Source organism: Aythya marila (genome assembly GCF_965140915.1).
Source record: "Aythya marila genome assembly, chromosome: 19".
Lineage (NCBI taxonomy): Eukaryota > Metazoa > Chordata > Aves > Anseriformes > Anatidae > Aythya > Aythya marila.
In genome coordinates, this window is record NC_139060.1 from 680,667 (window position 1) to 699,712 (window position 19,046).

The 19,046-nt window shown below is 55.8% G+C and overlaps 2 protein-coding genes across 12 annotated transcripts in view; both read right to left on the bottom strand.

Moving 5' to 3' along the window:
- Window positions 1-365: 365 nt before the first annotated feature.
- NRARP (NOTCH regulated ankyrin repeat protein) lies at window positions 366-3,680 on the bottom strand. Its single transcript, XM_082775758.1, has one exon. It carries the CDS (start codon window positions 3,505-3,507, stop codon window positions 3,163-3,165), a length of 345 nt encoding a protein of 114 aa, XP_082631884.1. The 5' UTR covers window positions 3,508-3,680; the 3' UTR covers window positions 366-3,162.
- A 6,837-nt stretch (window positions 3,681-10,517) lies between these two features.
- The window catches only part of EXD3 (exonuclease 3'-5' domain containing 3), a 307,765-nt gene continuing 299,236 nt past the window's right edge, over window positions 10,518-19,046 (bottom strand). For 10 of the 11 annotated variants that reach the window (XM_082775660.1, XM_082775661.1, XM_082775659.1 and 7 more), the window contains one exon: window positions 10,518-15,164. In XM_082775660.1, coding sequence (XP_082631786.1) covers window positions 14,851-15,164 — 314 coding nt within the window. In that variant the 3' untranslated portion in view covers window positions 10,518-14,850. The remainder of the gene's footprint in view (window positions 15,165-19,046) is intronic. The other variant, XM_082775657.1, reaches the window with a different exon arrangement.

Genomic DNA, 19,046 nt, shown 5'->3' on the forward strand with positions numbered 1-19,046 from the left:
GAGGCACAGAGAGCTCATGCCTCACTCCCCAGGGCATGGGCTACTTTTGAGGCCCAAACCCAAGCACTTGGCCTGGCTGTACCCTGAGCCAGCACCCTCAGCTACTACTGAGGCTAGGATGGAGAAACCATCAGAGCCCCGGACACACAGTCCCCAACCCACCAGCCCCGCAAGTGTTCTTCAGGGATCATCAAACCCCAGGTGCAGCGCTGCCAGCGCAGGTCACAGTCACCTTGTGGGCCCCAAGGAGAACACAGCAGCTTAAAAGGGAGAACCGGGAACCCATCACCCCCATCACAGCTGCCACAACCCCATGCATGGGAAAGAAACAAAAAAGACATTTTTTTTTTTATAAAAAGATCAATGAAAAATTTATTTATAAATTTCGCACTCTGGGGCTACATGTCTATATCATACACTCAGGAATATGCTGTACTGTACAGACTTTATCCAGTTAGAAATGATCATATAGTGACCCACATACAGCTTCAATATAAGCCTAAAAATTCTTAACATTAATTAACATAATTAAAAAAGGTATTCGCATCTAAAGAAAAATCTACAGAAAAACTCCTTTCTGGAGCAATCTGTGCATCAGCTTCAATGTCTGCTTATTTCACTGACATTATCAATATATTCTTCTTACAAAAATAATAATAATAATTAAAAAGATGACTGCCATAAGGTGACCAGTCATGCACGAAAGAGCCTCCCCCACCTGCCTCTTTTCTTGTACTCCCCGTTTTGGCGTGAAGGGTCAGCAGCACTATGAGCCAACAAGGGGGGCGGGGGGACCCTCATTTCAATTTGAATCAATCTGCATCCCTTTTACTTCTCAAGATAAAGAGAGACGGGGTGTGGGGGTTGCATAGAAAATTGAAACTCTAGGGACTAAGAAGGGCAGCAGCTTTTCAGTAAAATACAAAGGGATGTAAAAATACATCAACTCACAATTTCAGAGCAAACCCCCTTCCCCGACATACAATTTCCAAAATCTCAGCGTGTCTAAAGCTCCAGGAAGCTGGAAAGGAACAATACTTTTCTTAAACTCACTCAGCAATTCACACAGGAGATTCACAGTCTTAATAGGTATTTTATAAAAATATAAATATGGGTTACATCATGTTGTCTTTACAACACTGGACAGAGCTCCCTTTAGACTGGGTTTATAACCAAGATTTCTTTTTAAAAATCCATCTAGAACTTGGCTTTAAAATACACTTTTTTAATATTATGTCATAAATGTTATGACATTTCAATGTGGCAAATCCATTTAGTCAAAAAATGTGCAACCATCTGGTAACAACGATAAAACCTCGCTAGAAAAGATATTGTTCCCACCCTGTAACTATTACACAGAAGCACCAGTGGAAGTGCTGGACACCACCTTCAAGGCTCACAGAAAAGACTTCAGCTAAGCAGTTCCTTGCAAGTTACAGCATTGACAGTAGACACTTGCGACAGGGCTTTTTTCCTTTTTCTTCTTTGAATCTGGAGCTTTTTACTTATCCCAAATTGTTGAAGTGGAAGAAACAAAAACTGCAGGTGAAACCATCAGAGACAAAGCAGAATATTCAGTGCAATGGGAAATAATAATGGCAGACTCAAGGCTTTAGTTTTGAGACTAGGAAAAAAAGCATATTTCCCAAACCATATTTTGAAACACTCACCACCAGCTTCAAACAAAAACCAGGCTCACAAACTTCACCCACAAATATATACATACATGATAAATAGTTAAGACACAACCCAAAAAAACAGCAGGTAACTATTTTTAATTGTAATGGTTTGGATAAAGGGAGTAAGAGAGGAAAGAGCAGGGAGATGGCAGTGATATGGTTGGTTTTAGTGCAGACAAACAGAAGAGGGATGAAAGACCAGGGGGAGAGAGGAGACTTCTGAAATTTTCCGCATTTTCCAAATGGATGTTCTTGTGCCATAGCAATAAAAAGCAGCATTGCGATTATACGTGCAGTCACTTCAAAATGCGACTTAGGGTGGCTTTCTCTTCTTCCTCCCTTTCTTTTATAAATATATATATACTTATATATATATATATATATATAGTATAAAAGGCAGGTGACTCTACATACATCAAGTGAATCATTCTGCATTGAGAAGTGTTATCCAAGTTTCACCAAAAGAAAAAAGTTCCCAAACTATTTCTCAGTAGTTTTCAGGCATCTCTCTAGGCAGCAGAGAGCGCTCGCGCCCCTTTTCTGTGCAAAAGCAAATCCTCTGCCTCTAGAGTTTATTTCACTTTTTTTTTTTTATATGAAAAAAAGTTCAGGGTTTATTAATCCTCCCTTCACACACAAAACCAGAAGGAAGGATTCAACGTCTTTTCCTGTGATCTCACGTGTGCTGAATGGATTCAAGAATCGGCTGAGGATGCAGACTTTCTTCGGACACCCACAAAAAAAAGAAAAAAAAAAACAGAAAACCCAGCACACACACAAAAAGCAATCAGGCAGGGCGAGAAAACCAAGTCTGTCATATTCCAATGGAGTTGCCTCAAAAAAACAAAACAGAACAAAAAATGAAACCGAGCAGTAGGAAGACACTGGGCGAAGCCTGCCGGAGGAGACGCGCGTCCCCCTCCGGGGCAGGGACGGGGCCGGCGGCTGCCGGGAGCCACCTGCCCGGGCGCTGGCGCCGAGTCCCGGCGTGGTCGGAGCTGGCTCGGGGGAAAGCACCGCCCGGCGACGTGGGTGCATCTGGGGAGGTGTTGAAATGAATTCGTTTCTGAGCCAGAATACTTTAAAATCGAGGGACAGGCCACCACGGGTGTTAGAGGAGAGGGGAGAAAGGATTAAATATTACGGGGGAGGGAGGGGCGGGGGGAGGGGGGGGACAACCGTTTTAAAGCATCTGACCAGATGTCAAACTGAAACCGTGAATACTGTGAGTGCAGCCGAGGTAGATGGAAAAAAAATTACAGTAGGAAAACAACCCTTGGAAGAAAAACAAAATTAGAAGCAGGTAAATGGCGGTGTGTTTGTTTGTTTGCTTTCAGTAAATCTTTGCGGGGCCCCAGATTTCTTTGCCAAAAAACAAACAAACAAAAAACACAAAAACAATCAAAAAACAACCAAACCACAAAAACCACGGAGTCCGAGCAGCTTTGACATGTCAGGAAGGCGGCGGGGCGGCCCCGCGGCATCACCGGGCGCCGGCGGAGTATTTGGCCTTGGTGATCAGGTAGAGGACGATGTCCTGGTGGCCCCCGAAGGCGGCGATGTGCAGCGCGCTCCAGCCGTCGCGGTTGGCCAGGCGGATGTCGGCGCCGAACTTGACGAGCAGCTTGACGAGCTCCAGGTTGCCGTCGATGACGGACTGGTGCAGCGCCGTCTGCCCCTCGGGCCCGAAGGAGTTCACGTTGAACTCGCAGTTCGTCATGTTCTGCAGCAGCGACTGCAGCTCCTTGGTGTTGCCGCGCCGCACCGCCTCCTGGAAGACGCGCTGGCTCGGCGGCGCCGCGCACGGCGACACCTCGCTCTGGCTCATGCTGCCGCCGGCCCCGCTCGCCTCACGCCCCGCATGGACGGCGCCGCCGCCGCCTGGGCCGGGCCGCCGCTACCCCGCGCGGCCGGGCATGCGGGGCCGGGCTGCGGCGGGTCCTGGCCGCCGCTCCGCGCTGCTCCGCGCCGCTCCGCGCCCCGCAGCCGCCGCCGCCGCCGCCGCCGCCGCCGCGCCCAGGCCTCTCTGGAGCGGAGCCGGCCCCGCGCCGCGCCTTTTACCCCCCCTTTTATTTGCATAACAATAGCACGGCCTGACGGGCGGGGGGCGGGGCGCGCCGCCCGCTCGCCCATTGGAGCGGCCGCTCGGGGGGCGGGGCGCGCCCTTCCCCCACTCCCGAGCTGCGGGGGGGAGGGGCTGGCCCAGGGCTCCCCCGGCCCGGAACGGCCCGGCCCGACCCGACCCCCCCGGCGGGCGCGGCCCGGCCCCGTGCCTCCGGGCTGCAGCCGGCTCGGCTCGGCTCGGCTCGGCCCGGCCCGGCCCGGAGTAACGCGGCCCGGCGGCACTGAGCCTGCCCTCGCTTATTCCGCTTTGTTGGGCTCGGCCCGGCCCGGCACAGCACAGCACAGCCCGGCTCTGCTCGGCTCGGCTCGGCCCGGCTCCGCATACCCTAGCACGGCGCGGTCCCGCACGGCGCGGCTCGGCTCAGCTTGGCCGGGCTCAGCATAGCCCGGCCCGCCTCGCTTTGCCCCGGCTCGGCTCGGCTCGGCTCGGCCGTGCTGGCCGCAGGCAGGGGGCACCAGCGGCCGAGGTGCGGGCTCCCTGCCGAGGCCGCGGGAGCTGCGCGAGGATTCGCGGGGCCGGGAGCGGGAGCGGTGTGCGGGCAGATGCGGGGCGCCCCTGCCCCGGGCTCCGCGGGGTGCAGCCGGCCCCGGGAGGCTCGGTGCCGCTCACTCGGTCCCTGGGGGCCGTGCCCGGGCTAGGACCCACTGCACGGCGCGCATGGGGTCTCCTGGTGCGGGAGCGCTGTGCGGTGCGGCCGCTGCGGGTAGGCAGGAGCGTGGATACAAAATCAGCTCATCGAGCAAAAACGTGCTGGCGAGGCCGGTGCTGGGGCACTCGAGGTCTCCCGCCTGCTGCCCCCAGCCTCGTGCACTGCTGGGGACCGAGGATGGTGCACCACGGCGCTGGGAAGGATGGAGCCCCCCCGGCGCCCATTTGGCCCAGGGAAGAACAAATGGCAAAGGCTGGTGCAAAGCAGAGACCCTTCCCCAGGACTCCGCGCCCCCCGGTACAGCACATCCGCCTCCGTGGGGCATTTGGTCGGCTGGAGCAGGGCGGGAAGTGCGTGAGGAGAGGAAGGAGCGTGCCATAAAACACGGCGATGGCAGCCCCGTGCTGCTCCAAGGGCCCCCGCAGCCGGCCAGCAGATGCCAGCACGCCGGCTCTCACCTGGCCTTGCTGGCATGTTGCTTTGGGGGTGGAAAGGGACAAATCAGCCAGCTGCCAAATTCTGCCCAGATCAAGTGAGAGCTCTTGGATGGATTGCACTGTGAGCTCAGGGCACGAGCTGCCCAATGGTGTTTTCCTGTGGCTTTTCCCTGGGGCTGGGCGGACTGGGGCTGGTGCTCTGCTCGTTCCCTCACTGGGTCTGGCTTGTCTGTTGGAGGCAGGTGACCCAGCCTGATGGGGGCTGCGAGGCAGCAGCGATGCCACTGGCTCACCCAGACAGTGAAAGCAGCTCTTGGCTTGGCAGCAGAAGTCAAGGCCAGCACTGAAGTGAGCACGGCCCTGCCTGACTCCGATGTAAGGGACCGACAGCTTCCATAAGGGACCACTCCTCTAGGTCTATTCTTTGCAGCCAGTTCTTCCCAACCCTATCCCCATTTCAAACCTCATTCCATGCCTGTGCCCACCCCCATCTCTGTCACCATCCCATCCCCATCCCTATCCCATCTCCATCTCAATCGCATCCTCATTCCCATCTTCATCCCATTCCCATACCATCCCCATGTATCACCCCCACATCATGCCCAACTCAATCCCTCTCCCACTCCCATTTCCATCCCATCCCATTCCCATCTTAATCCCCATTTCCATGCCCATCCTAATCCCTGTCTCATATCTATCACCATCCCATCCTCAGTCCTATCTCCACTCCACACCATTTAATTTCCTCTAGCCAGAGCTCTCCCAGTCACATCTTTTGAATGCGAGCGCATTGAGGTGCATCGCTCTATATAAAGGTGCCATATGGAAGTGCAACACAAAACTGAGGGTTTTGATGTGATCACTAGGGGTGGTGGTGCTGGGACTGCACTGGTAGCTGCTGCTGCAGTAGGGTTGCAGCGCCCCCTCCCCCCCCCCCCATTTTGGTGTCCTGTGTCCCTGCAGCTTTTCTCAGGACATCTCCCGTACCACTGGGATGTGGAGCCCCCACAGCACTGGCAGGCACACCTCACTGCTGCATGCATGGCCCTGGTGGGCACCACCATCCCCCAGCACAGGACACAGTGGTGGCCTCAGGGTTTTTGAGTCAGATCTGTCCCATGACATCAGTGAGGAGACTTCCCCCTCCCTCCCCCCTCCAAGGACGGAGGCAGTGGCCCTGCCCCACATTGCCCCGGCTGTGGTGGCAGCGGGGGACACGAGTGGCAATCCTTGGCCTCCTCTATCTGGGGTGAATGGAGGGACGTGCCTGGAGCCACTATGGTTCACAGGGGATTGTGGCTGCCCCGCACCCCGAGCTGCACTGAGGTCCTGTCACAGCCTGGCAAAGTGAGTGGCCCCGGCAGCGCGACCCCCGGGGAAGGCTGGAGCTGCATGGCCATGGAAGCTGCCCCACTCAAGAGCCCAGCAAAGGGAAAGCATCTGCTCATGAGGCTGCTTCTGCCTGAGTTGAACGGTGCCGCGGCTGCAATGGCAGGATTGTGACACCCAGGACACTTGGCTTGCAGTTGCGGACCAGGGTCACTAAACAAGGGTCACCATCCCCCGGGGTGCCTGCAGCTGGTCTCTGTCTGTCCCCACCGCGAGGGCTGTGGTCCCCCAGCTCCAGCACCATGGGGCTCCCTCCTCTTCACTCTGAGCAGAGGAAGTCTGGTGTGGGGTCTCTGCTGGCACCAGCTCACCCTGTCCTTTCCACTCCTAAATATCCCAGGGCAGCTGATTTGGTGCAAACTGGCTTAGCATCTGCTATGGGCCAAATCCTGCAAGTTGTCAGTGCTCTAGCACTTTAGTGAGCCGTGGGATACTGAGAATTGCTCACACCTCCTGGTCTGGGACTCGGCCAGAGCTACGTCCTTACAAGCAGCTCTGCATTTGCCAGTGACACTGGTGAGAAAAATAACAACCCGGGCAGGAACCCAGTCATGCAAATATCCCTCTTTGGCAGGTGGGGGCAGGACTCTGCCTGGGAACGGGGCCAGGGAAAGAGGAAAAATAAAAAAAGAAAAAGGCAATTTTGAAAGCGTGCATTTCAGCTCCAATTTGTGTTTTGGTTTTGTAACCGGAGACGAGCCGGGTGCATTGCTGCGGCCCTCAGCGAGCCAGGCCAGCCTTCTGACACCGCTTTGGGTTTCAGGTGGCCAGACGGGCCACGGCGAGTGTGCTGGAAGGCCCCGAGAGGCATTCCTCTTCGCCCAGCACTCAGCAGTGCCTTGCAAAACCAGTAGTCCCACCCTGTGATTTATCTGCTCCTTTCTGAGAACAGGGGAAGCCGCAGAGAGCGCCGGCGCTGCCGCTGGTTGGGGGAGGAGGGGAGAAGCAGCCCGGTGCTGTAACGCATTTAGCGAACGGTCACGCAGAGAAACGCAGAGGCGTGAGACGTGACAACTGAATTTCCCCCTGCTTAGGAGAGTCTGGGGCGAGATGGGCAGGGACTGCTGCCTCCCCTCCATTTGCTTTCCTGGTGGCACTGCAGGCTCAGAACCGCCGCGCCAGGCTCAGCACTATGGGCTGGGTACATTGGAGCCCTCTCCAAAAATGCCGAGCAGGCAGTGCCCATCCTTCGGGCGAGGCGGACAGGCAGCGAGAGTCCAGCCACCCCCGGAGGCCTCCTTGAAGGGAGTCGGAGAGCCAGGGGGACGGATCCGGGGCAGGCGGCGAGGGGGCGTGCCCCCACTTAATTCATTAAAATGTGTCGGAGAGCGTGGGAAAGACCAGAGCTTTTCTTCCCAGCACAGAGACCCAGCAAAAGGCGCGCGCAAGAGAGAAATCAGCCTGCGCACACTCTCGGCTTGCTGCGAGCTGGGAGGAAGCTCAAAGGCAGTGCAGGAACTGCTGCAGCCCAGGGCTGGCCAGGCTGGTGTTGTGTCCCCATCGTGGGTCACCAGAGCCACAGAGGTGCCATGCAGGGCTCTGCCAGCGCTCCCTGCCTGGCTGAGAGGACATGGGGAGGGAAGGGAGCCCTGTGCTGGGTGCTGAGGCTGCTTGTTTGCAGCGTGGTTTTGGGAACATTCTCCCTCCCATAGCTGCATCTTTGGAAGCCCGGGTGGGTGGAGGAGAGCCCTTCCCGGGGAGGCTGCTTCCCAAACCTGGGAGGGAGCTGCAGGGAAGAGAGTGCTCAGGGAAGTGCTGCGAATCCCCCTCTGCTCACAGCAGGAACATGTGGGGCGATGGCTTTGGGAGCAGCCTCGCACCCTTACCAGCTGGGTAACATGGGCACATCACACACTGTGAGCCTTCAACAACACCCGAAAAGTGCCCCAGGCTGGGCCGATCCCTCTGCCAGTACTGCAGGCAGGGAGATCTTGAAGAAGCTGAGGTTTGCAAAGGAAACTTTGGCTTGTGTGGCAAGGACAAGTGTGCAGGTCCCCTGCAGCTGTTGCAGTTCAGTGACTGGGAAGCCTGGCGACAAGAGAAGGATCCAGGCATCCTGGGTCCCCCTGGGACACCCACACCATGGGGGGCATCGCAGGGATGTGTGCTGGGGACCTGCCACTTCCCATGGGTGGCAGCTGGGATGCTCCACATGGTTCCTCCCACCCAGCCCATGATAAACAGGGTCTAAAACCTGAGCACATCTCGAGCATGGTCACAGTCCCATGTGTGCTCATTGTCTTTGGGGGGATTGTCCATCGTTGTCCAGGGAGCAGCCCTGCAAAGTGGCCCTATGCAGCAGGACCTCGATGCCCCTCAGGGTCTGCAGTGACTTGTACAGGGCTGTGCAGACTCGTCTGTTCCACTCTGGCTTGGCCTTCAGCCCACGCAGTGGTTTCAATCCCTGTCTTATCAGCCTTCCTCAGTGCTGGGTCTTATCCTGCTGGGAATGCTGCAGCACTTACGATGTCCAAACCCCGCCTAAAGCCTACAGCCTCCACGTATCTGACAGCAGGAAAATGCTGTTCAGGCAAACAGCCACCAAATTTGACACACTCGGAGGTGGAGAGCTGCTGCTGCTCCTGCCCTTGGCTGCACACAGGGCTCTCCAGCTGCTGGCCCTGCGGGCCACCCCGTGGCATTGCCTTGGCTGATGTCCCTGCTGCAGCTGCGCACGCTCGGACCAAACTGTGCTTGAGACCGTGTCTCCAGAGACAGCCGTCACTCTGCGTGCCTGCTACTTTGCAGTGGATGCAAGGATCAGGGGCCATCAGCACACAGCTCCCACCACTCCATTCCACCAGGAGATGTGGTACAGCCTGTTGACCCTGGCAAGGGGACCCAGTGACTGCTCTGTGGGGATATTTCTAGGGTCAGGGCAGGCTCAGGGGTGACACAGCCATAACTCTCTACAGGACATAGAGTGAGACACGCTAGAGGATGGAAGTTCATTTGCCTGAAAGTCATGCCCACATATTGGCAGGCTGATGAGAAAGGACTGGTCCCAGGCTCTTTCCCAGGGAGCAGACATCTTCCTGATGCAAATATCCCTCTCACATGGCACTGACACTTCTCCCCTCTGCTGCCCCCCAGCCAGAGCTGACCCCAGCCCGTGGGAGCAGCATTTCAGCAGCACAGGGCAGCAAAATGCCCTGAGCCTGCAGCCAACCTCAGGCTCGCCAAGGCTGGGTCTGTGCCCAGAAATGTGCTGGTTTGTTTGAAAACGGCAGCCGAGCAACTGGGAGCTCGGTCAGAGCATCTGGCTCCGCAGCGCCCGCTTGGAGGGAGCCTCGGCCCTGAGGATGAGTGGCTCAGCTCCAGCCCTCATCCTGCCGTGTGCTGGGATGGACTGGCCCTGGCTGAAGCCATGAAATCACACCAGGGATAGCGGAGTTGATTCCTCTGAGCTGGTCAAACATGCGGCAAGGTTTCCGATCCAGATTACACAAGGAAGGAAGTTTGCTCGGAAGGGGATGGGGATAAGGTGGGGGAGAAGGGAGGGAAGCACATTCCTGCCTGATGAGGAACAATGTTGATATATTCATTTGTAAACTAAAACTGGCCCAAGTGCCAAACACCTTGTCTCCATCAAACTCCGAAGGATATGTGAGAAATACACAAGGCGAGGAGAGGAACTGGGCTGATATCCGATGCAGCGTGTGAGTTCCTGGGGCTCCGTGGGGTCATGGCAGTTGGAGCCACCCCAGAACTGAACAGAAAAGCCCAGGGTCAGGGCTGGCAGCACTCATGGGCCATCTGGTGGCTGCTCCTGCACCCCAAAATGCTCCCGGCCCCTGGGGAGGGGGGAGTGCCGGCATTCCCACTCCCAGCAGGTGCAGAAGGACGCGGGTGTTTCAGCAGGAGATGCTAAAACAGGTGAACACATCCTGAGATGCTGCTAAAGGCCACCAAGGAAACCACATTTTTTCCAGTGTTCTCATCCAGCCTAGGCCCTTCTTTGACAGCACAAAAAAAAAACATGCTTCCTTAGCACCACTTTATGACAGCGTTCTCCATGATCATGACATGCAATGCAGAGGCAGATCTGGGGTGTACGTGCAGTGTCCCGGGGATCGGGCGGCTCTTGGCACGTCCAGGCCACCCAGAGCCTGTATCCCTGCAGGAGCTGCCCAAGCTGCCCTTCAAACACATGATCAAACAGCCCCATAAAAACATGAAGGACACAATACTGCCCTAATAAATGTTAAACATTAGTATGGCACAGACAATGGGATTTATTTTTTTATTTTTTTAAAGAAACCAGATAGGGAAACAATATTGCAGGCTGATTAAAAAGCTGGTTTAATTCTCTTTGATGTGTATCCACCATTGAAAACCGGACAATTTATTACTTCCTGGATGCTGCTCAAGGCTGGTCTGACTTGGAGTTTTATGTTGACTGTGTCTATGCCTGGAGATAACCTTGCTGCACAGATGGCATCTCCACATCCTCCTCTTCAAGCAGCAGAAGGGAGAGGTGCTGTAGCTGAGCACACATGGGTATACCTGGGTCTCAGCCACTGCCTCGCATCCCCTGGAGTGCTGAGCTGGAGCAGACCCACGGGAGTCATTTTGTGCCATGCCCACATGCAAAGACTGCCCTGGGCTGCTCCTGGCCAAAACCAGATCCTGCTGTGGTGAAACTGACCCAGAGCACCTGACTGCCAGCAGCTGAGGCTGATCTGCCACAGCCCCCAAATTCAGGGAGGCATAAGGCTGATGAACTTCTAGAGGTGCCCAGGAGGCAACCCTGCTGTCCCCAGTGACCAGAGGGGCACCTCCTGTGAGGTCCCCAAGGACCAGAGGGGCCCCTTCCAGAGAGCTGTGTGGCCAGGAGCCATCTCCAGGGCTAGGGACAGGGTCAGCTGTTCTGCTGTCCCTCCAGCCAGCTGTCTTCAGTGCAAAAGTCAGGTAGACAGGCATGAAGCCATGGCTCAGAAAAATCCAGTAAACAAAGCACCAAAATGCCCACAATCTGTCTGAAAACATAACTCGTTAGGCTCAGCGCTCATAGCTGCAGCTCCAGCCTCCTCACTGCCGTCTGGGGATGGGATGACTCAGGTGTTTGTATGACTCAGAAATTTCCCCCTACCTGGGTCCAGTGGGGTTCACGTCATTACACAATTACCCATGAGGGGGTAGATGTGTTGCTCACCACTGAGGCTGGGGACAGTCTTGCTGTATTCTGTTCCCATTTTCTGCCCTCATGGAGCAAACCCCAAGAGCCTCCTTGAACTGTGGCAGGATGCTGACATATACAAGTCTGCACAGAGATGCTGTTGCCTTGTGGGTGAAGCACAAGCTTTGTCCTCCCTCTGCTCTAAGGATTTTCCACAGAGTCCCTACACCTCCAGAGGAGCTGCGGGGTCTGGTTGCCCAGAAGGACATGGCAAGGCATGAGCTAGGAGCATTCATGGAGGAGGTGGCTCGTGTTGCTGAGCTGATGACTGTTCTGCAGAGTACTGGCATCAGAAGTGGGTGAGCATAAGGATATGACCAGTGCTACGCCATTTCTGGGCATCAAATAGAACTCTTGGATCCACAGGGACAAATGGAGAAACCCCAAAACAGCTCAACTGTTCAGATCCATCAGGCTGAAGCTGCCAGCACAGCAGCCCAAGGCTGAGAGCAGCAGGACATCCTCAAGGGGGTGGATGTGGATCAGGGATGACCCAGGTGGGTGCTGGGGGTGCCTCAGCAGTGACCCTGTTTGCAACTTTCCCAGATCTCCTTCCTACCTATGGGAAAGGGATGGAGAGGGAAAGGTCTGATCAAGAGCCAGTGCTTCAGAGCTGGAGGCAAAGGTGGATGAGAGAACATGGATGATGGTCCATGCTGCTGGGAGTGCAGCTGGCACACTGAGAGCACCTCTGTCTGTGCGTGTCCCTGTCCGGCAAGGCCACAGTCCTGCCACAGCACCAGGAACAACTCAAGTTGGAGGAATCTCAACTGCTCAGAGTGAACACAATTGCTTTGAATGCTGTCTTTGGGAATAGGGGACAGGCATTTTTTAACCATCTGCCAGCAACATCTAGGAGGAACACCTCTTATCATAGGTAATGTCATCTGCAGGGAGGGTGGTGATGCCTGAGGTTGTGGTGTCATTGGCACAGTAACAAAACCACTCAGACTTTCCCCAAGGGGTAGATGATCATTTCCTAGTGCACAAAGCCCTGTGCTGACAGGGTATTCAATACTGGAGCTCATCCGGAAGGCCCAGGACGAGTTCATTGTGCCCCAATGATGGTGACTGGCCCAGGCCATGGAAAAACAGGTTATTTGTCTCCAGATCACTGTATCATCACCCATGAATGCATGTTTGGTCCCTCCACTAACTGATTTTCCAGCACTAGAAGCCCTGTAAACAATTGCCAGTGCACCAGGCCAGGAGTGCCCATTAAAGATGTCAGTTTAACAAAACAGCTTCTTCTTGGCTGCCACTGCCCGGTCCCAAACTTGTATCAGAAACAGGCAAAAATGACCTCAGGGTAAAAGGGAAGATGAAATTCCAACTCCAGATAAAGAGGGAATTAAGAAAAATGCACTACCACCTAGAGAGAGCTCAGGGCTGGAAAACTAGGAAATGAAACACAATTCCTTTAGGTTATGCAAAATATGTAGGCAACTGAGTGGGGAAACTGAAAGAATCAATGGATAAATGATGATGACTGAGAACAAGGCAGCTTAATCCCATAGGAGAAATAATCCCCTATGCACCGCATGGCTTGAGGTGTTGATGCACGTGTGGGGAGGGTTGCTTGTGCCAGCATCCAGCAGCCGACCTGCCTGGTGCGGTTACAGGAGGAGCCACCAGCAGCTGCAGAGTGGCACGTTTCAGAAAGGAGGCAATGGGGTGGCTGGGAGCGGAGCTTTTGCTAAAACAGGATGGTTTTGGTCAGGGAACCCTGTTGGGCAGCACCATGGCAGCCCCACTCCCCTCTGCTGTCTTCTAATTGGGACTGGAGCAAAACGGCTGCATCATGGCAATGCAAAGGGGATGGGAATGGAAATGTCAGCAGCCGGGGGAAGCCCCTGATACTGACGCTGAGCTGTGGTGGCAGGAGCTCACTGGGGTGGCATGTCCAGCTCCAGCTGTGCAGCAGGGACTGCCAAGAAGAGATGATAGGTGCCTGTGCTAATGTCACAGCAGGAGCTCATGGAAAGGGGGGTAGAAGAAGTGTTTTTGTGAGGCAAGAGGGAGTTGCCTTGGGCCCCTTTGCCACAGGGCTCAGGTGGGGATCAAGAAGCGTTGGGTGAAATGTCCCTGCGGAGAAGGAGCCCTCCCCACCGCATGGCCAAGAGCACTCAGAGAGGGAAAGCAAGTCAACATTTCAGAGTAAGCTGCCTGGGCAGGCATTTCACCGGTCTGTAAATGTCACACTTAAACCAAGAGCCCCTCGGGCCCTGTTAGCAATAACATCAGTGCCTGGTAGTTAACTAGGATTAGGGGAGGAATGTTGCAAATGCTCCTCTGTTACTGGGTGGAGTGCACTTAGCCTGTCCATGGGACGGGAGACGCCAGCCAACAGTACCCAGAGTTACAGGACCAAGCTGTGAGGGCTCCTCACCTCACTGCTGCTGCGACCTGGGAGCCTGCCTCCTCCAGTGACCCCTGCAGCCTCCTTTGGACACCGGGTGGTCCCACTGGCAGCCCCGGCTCCTGGTGATGGAGGGACCACAGGCTGTACTGCCACTCCTGTGTATGTCACGCAGAGCCCTGGGCATGGGGGCTACTTGATGGACCTGCCCAGGGCTGACAGAGCTGGCCAGGTGTCTTGCACCCACAGGAGCTCCCTCTGGAGCCATCCTGCTCTGCTGGGGTGCAGGGTGATGCAGGTGCCAGAGGGCATCTTGGTGTACCCACAGGGGTTTTTGGTGGCTGCCAAGCATTGCTCAGCACCCCCAGCCTGTGCCCACCCAGTGTGTCTGTGGAACAGCTTGGAGAGCCTCAGGTGATGGGGCTAGGGCAAGAGGGAGACTGGGGACAGATGGTGGCATCATGCAGAGCCATGTGGAATGAGTCCCACAGCCTGGGGAGCATGCTGGGTACCAGAGAAGCTTTCTCAACGCACTGCTGTTAGGGATGCTGCTCCTGGCTCCCAGCACCCGGCAGAAAGGCACAGAGCAGGGTGCTGGATCGCCCCCCCCCCCCCCATTGACCTCCTCATGGAGAGCAGCGTGTGGCTCAGTTGGATGGGGACACACCTCACTGGTGTGAGGGCGCTGCAGACCAATGGGTGCCACAGAGTCAGCAGCACCCACATGGCATTTTGGAGAGCTCAGCCACCCTCTTGCCATGCCCAGCCTGGAGGGAGGCAGAAATAAAGCTGAACATCCCTTCTCCAGATGCTTCTGATTTAATGCTGTCATGTTGCAAACCACCAAAACCATCACTCTGCCACTGCAAATAGGACAGCCCCCTCCACCGTGGAGCCCAAAATGTGAGCACACCTTCTAGCCTCGCCCCCCCAAACCAAAGCCCACTCCATGCAAACCTGCTCAGGATATCTGGGGAGTGCATCCCCATCGTCCCTGTTCCACTGCCAAGCTGTCCTGTGCCCCATGTCCCCCTCAGCTCAGCTTGTAGATGCTCTGTTCATCCCCCGTGATAACAAGAACATCCTTAAACTGAGAGACAACACGTCCAAAATGGGACCCTTCCCAGAACACTTTCCCACAGCGGGTGCAGCAGTAGAAGTCAGTGAGCTCAGCTTTGTCCAGCACCCCAGGGGGGATGGCAGCAACCTGCAGGGTCGTGCCCTCCTCCAGTCCCACAGCTGCCCCACATGGATCTGTTCGCTCTAGCCACTCGCTCTGTGTGGTCTCAGTGCGCTGGGCAGCATCACAGGTCCGGCTGGACTTCTCCTCGCATGGTGTGGAGCAGCCTGCAGGGACAGGAGACAGCACATAAACAATCATCCGCCAGTGTGACGAGCGAGATCTGTGCTCAGCCACAGGAACAACCCTCACTGAGGAGTTGCTATCCCCTCAGGGCTGCAACCTGGGGAAGAGCACCCCATGAATTCGGGAGGTGATCACCAGCACCAGCACCAGATTGCCTGCCCTGAGCATGGCACCAGTGCAGCCTCCTGTTCCCAGCAGCTCCTCCACCATGTCCTGCTGCTGCTGGAGACCAGCCTTGGTGGTATTCCAGGCTGGGGGACTGCACCAGTGACTGTGTAGCTGTATGGGGTGCAGTGGTTTTGCCTCCCTGATGCATGTCAGGCAATGATGCTCTCTGAGATGGGCTGTTCCCCCACGAGGCAGCTGCATTGCTGGGCATGCAAATGGCAAAGAGGCCCTTACTGCTGTTATGGTTAAAAATACACCATTAACAGCTGTCAGCGCTGCTCATGACCCCCGTAAGCTCTCCTGCTCTGCCTGGGTGTATTGGGCACTGGGGTATGTGTGACATCCCCTTCCACTGCACCACCCTGGCCCCCCTGGGCAGGGTCACTTCAGGGCACTGCGTGGGGACGTGTCCCATGTGCTGTCCCTGCATGCCCTGACTGTGTTCCTGCCGAGCTGGTGGATTGCTGCCATCACAACCAAAGTGCCACAAAACCCACAGCGTTTTTGGCAGCTCGGTGAAGGCTCTCACCGCTCGCGTCCCCGCAGCTGGGGCATGGCGGGTCACTGGATCCGGGCGGCGGAAGCGAGGGCTGAGCTGACTCCCATCCATCAGGATGCCTGGCAGCCGGGGACATGGGGCAGGCTGCACTCACTGCTCTGGGATGACTCATTTTGGCAGGGGGGATTCGTCCTGCCCAGCATCAATTAAGACAATAAAAGGAAAAGGCATCTTGCAGCTCTCCAGCCACATCTCTGGGGCTTCCAACCTGCCCCTTTTGAGGATCAGAAATGACTTCGTTGGGGGCCAGCCACACTGAAGGGGGCACCAGGGGTCCTGGCTGGCTTGTCCCTGCATACCAACACACCAGGAATTTTGGTGGGAGAAAGCAAGGCTAAATGGCTACCCCATAATGGCCACCCTGTCCCATCAGAGCCACCCTATACAGTCTCCCTGAAGATGCAAAAAGCCAAACAATCAAAAAAAAAAAAAGTTTCTCATTTTCTACAAATTTTCACATCCGGTGAAACATCTGGCTGTTCTAAGATCCTCGAGTTGCTTGGAGTGAGGATAGTGTGTGTGTGTGGGGATCCTCATTCCTGGGGGCTTCTGGAAGACAGAGTCCACCAGTGGGAGGCTGGGGAGGGAGTGCAGCTCTCATCCCATCCCTGCCTCCCCCTAGCCCATGTGTCCTGATGGCACGGGAGCCCTCAGCCAGGCCACACAGGGACCAGCTCTCTGGGAAGGCCAAGCCATGGGATGTGCCCCAAGCACGTGGACCAGTCACCCTGGATAACCCTGGGCCAGTCACTTGCTTTCCTTCAGTCTCAGTTCATAACATGCAGACAAAAATATACTCTTTTCCTCTATTCTATTCATGGTGCCTGTTCTGTTCTTAAGCACCAAAACTGTATTGGACTCCAGGACCCCAATGGGATGGATCCAACCATAATCGCAGTGACAGTGACAGCAGCCAGCACTGATGCTGCATGAAAACCTTCCCACGCCACGGATGCCCCTTCCCAACCTTGCAGCATCTCAGCCCCAGCAGCATGAGGGCACAGTCAGCCTCGATGCCCTTGGCAATCTGCACTCCCTTTGGGCATGCTCCATCCATCCACCCTGGTGCTGCCTGCAGCAGCATCCCCCTGGCTCTTGCCAGTGGGCGAAGCAAATCAGAGACCTCTCCTTCCCTGCTAGACCTCCAGTTCCCCAGACGCCCAGTCTCACCCCCCTGGTAGGTGGCTTGTGAGAAAGAGGCAGGCAGGGAGGAAAAGTTTGTCCCTTAAGAGCCCAGGAAAGAGAAAGGCCGTGATAGTTATCCAGTGCTGTGCCTTATGCCTGCACCAGCCCCCTCCTAATTGTAGTGCTTCAAAGGGTTGAAAAAGCTACATCACTTCAAAGTAACCATTTTTGAATAGGAGCTTGTAAAACCCCCTCTCCCCCTCCCACCGAATTCTTTGCAGGGCTTTTGAAGATGCCTGTGCTCCCCTCACCACAGTGAAAGGGCTGCTGGGCACCAGGCGCAGGGTGCTGGCCAGGCAGTGTCCACCAGGAAAACCATGGTGTGAAAAGGGCAGATCCTTGGGGAAAAAAAAAAAAAAAAAAAAAAAGTTTTTCCTGGGAAAAAGGGACATTTTTGGAAGGAGGGAGTTCTTTCTCCCCATGCAATGTTGCTCCAGTGGGGCCACACTGCAGCTCACCCCGACACTGTACCCTGAGCCCCAAGCGGGGGCTGAGTCCGTCAGAGGTGGAGCAAATGGCACATGGGGGGAGCGTGGGGCCAGGGGGACAGATGTGTCCTTCCAACATGCTGGGGTGGGGGGGGGGGCGGGTGTCAGATCTGTGGTTTCATGAAATCTGTGACAGTTTGCACCAGAGGCTAGATTCCCACTGCAACCCTGCGGAGGAGAAATGAAAGCAATTCCTTACCAAATCAATTAGAAACACCTCTTGGGAACTAATAATCCCATTATAAAACATCTTGAAAATAAAAAGCTCTTTTGCCTCTTGCTCACTTCTCCCCCTCATGCCCTGCTCACTCAGGGATGACAGAGCCAGGCTTCACCTCAGGCACTGTGTGCAGCTTGGGGTGCCACAAGAGAAGGACACCAGCCTCTTAGACAGCCTCCAAGGGAAGACTACAGGGATGGTGAAGGGTCTGGAGGGGAAGGCGTGTGAGGAGCTGAGGGCCCTCGGTTTGTTCAGCCCCAAGCAGAGCAGGCTGAGGGGAGGCCTCATGGCGGCCTGCAGCTCCCTCACGAGGGGAGCGGAGGGGCAGGCGCTGAGCTCTGCAGGACCCGAGGGAACGGCACGGAGCTGGGACAGGGGAGGGTCAGGCTGGGGGTTAGGGAAAAGTTTTGCACCCAGAGGTGGTCGGGCACTGAACAGGCTGCCCAGGGACGTAGGCATGACACTGAGCCTCACAAAGTTCAAGAAGCATTTGGACAATGTTCAGACACATTGTCTGATTTTTTTGGGTGGTCCTGTGCGAAGCCAGGTGTTGGACCTGATGATCCTTGTGGGTCAGGATTTTCTATGGTTCTGTGACTTTATGACCCCAAAATAAACACAAAGCACAGCTGTAGCTTCCCCACAACAACACCTCACCTGATAAATCCTCGCAGAGAACATGGCTGTGCCCAGGGGAGCAAGGATGCTGCAGGACTCCAGTTTTGCTTATTTCTGCATCAGTTCCACCTGGCTGAGCAAGGCCACCCCCAGCAGTGGGAGCCAGCTCTCTGCAGCCCAGAGACATGCTCATTGTCCCCGCAGGAACCCTTCCTCCTGCCCCAGCCACTGCCATGGACTCCAGGGCCCCAGGATGGAGGTGGTGGCATGAGCCCACTGGCATGTGAGAGACCCCCTTCTGTCAGACCCACTGCAAGGCCATGTCTTGTGCCTTGGGGCACAGGATGGGTGCTGGTGCCCTAAAACCAGTGGCAGCTTCACCCAGGGGGATGTGGAGCCAGTGGGGTGCCCCAGGTAGGACACAGCATGCAGGGATCCTGTGGCCTCAGACTCAGGTGCTGCAATGGAGGAGGGTGGTCTTGTTCCAGAGACCCAAGAAAAGGGCTGCGTGCTCTGCTGAGAGATCCTGCCCACAGCCCAGGGACTATGAACCCGCTGGGAGGGGTGGGGGCACGGGGTGGGGCATGTGCACCCCCCACACAGAGAGGCCACCAGGGCTGTGGGG

Coding starts and splice junctions, on each gene's coding strand:
- NRARP (XM_082775758.1), bottom strand. CDS start 3,507: ATGAGCCAGAGCGAGGTGTCGCCGTGCGCGGCGCCGCCGAGCCAGCGC.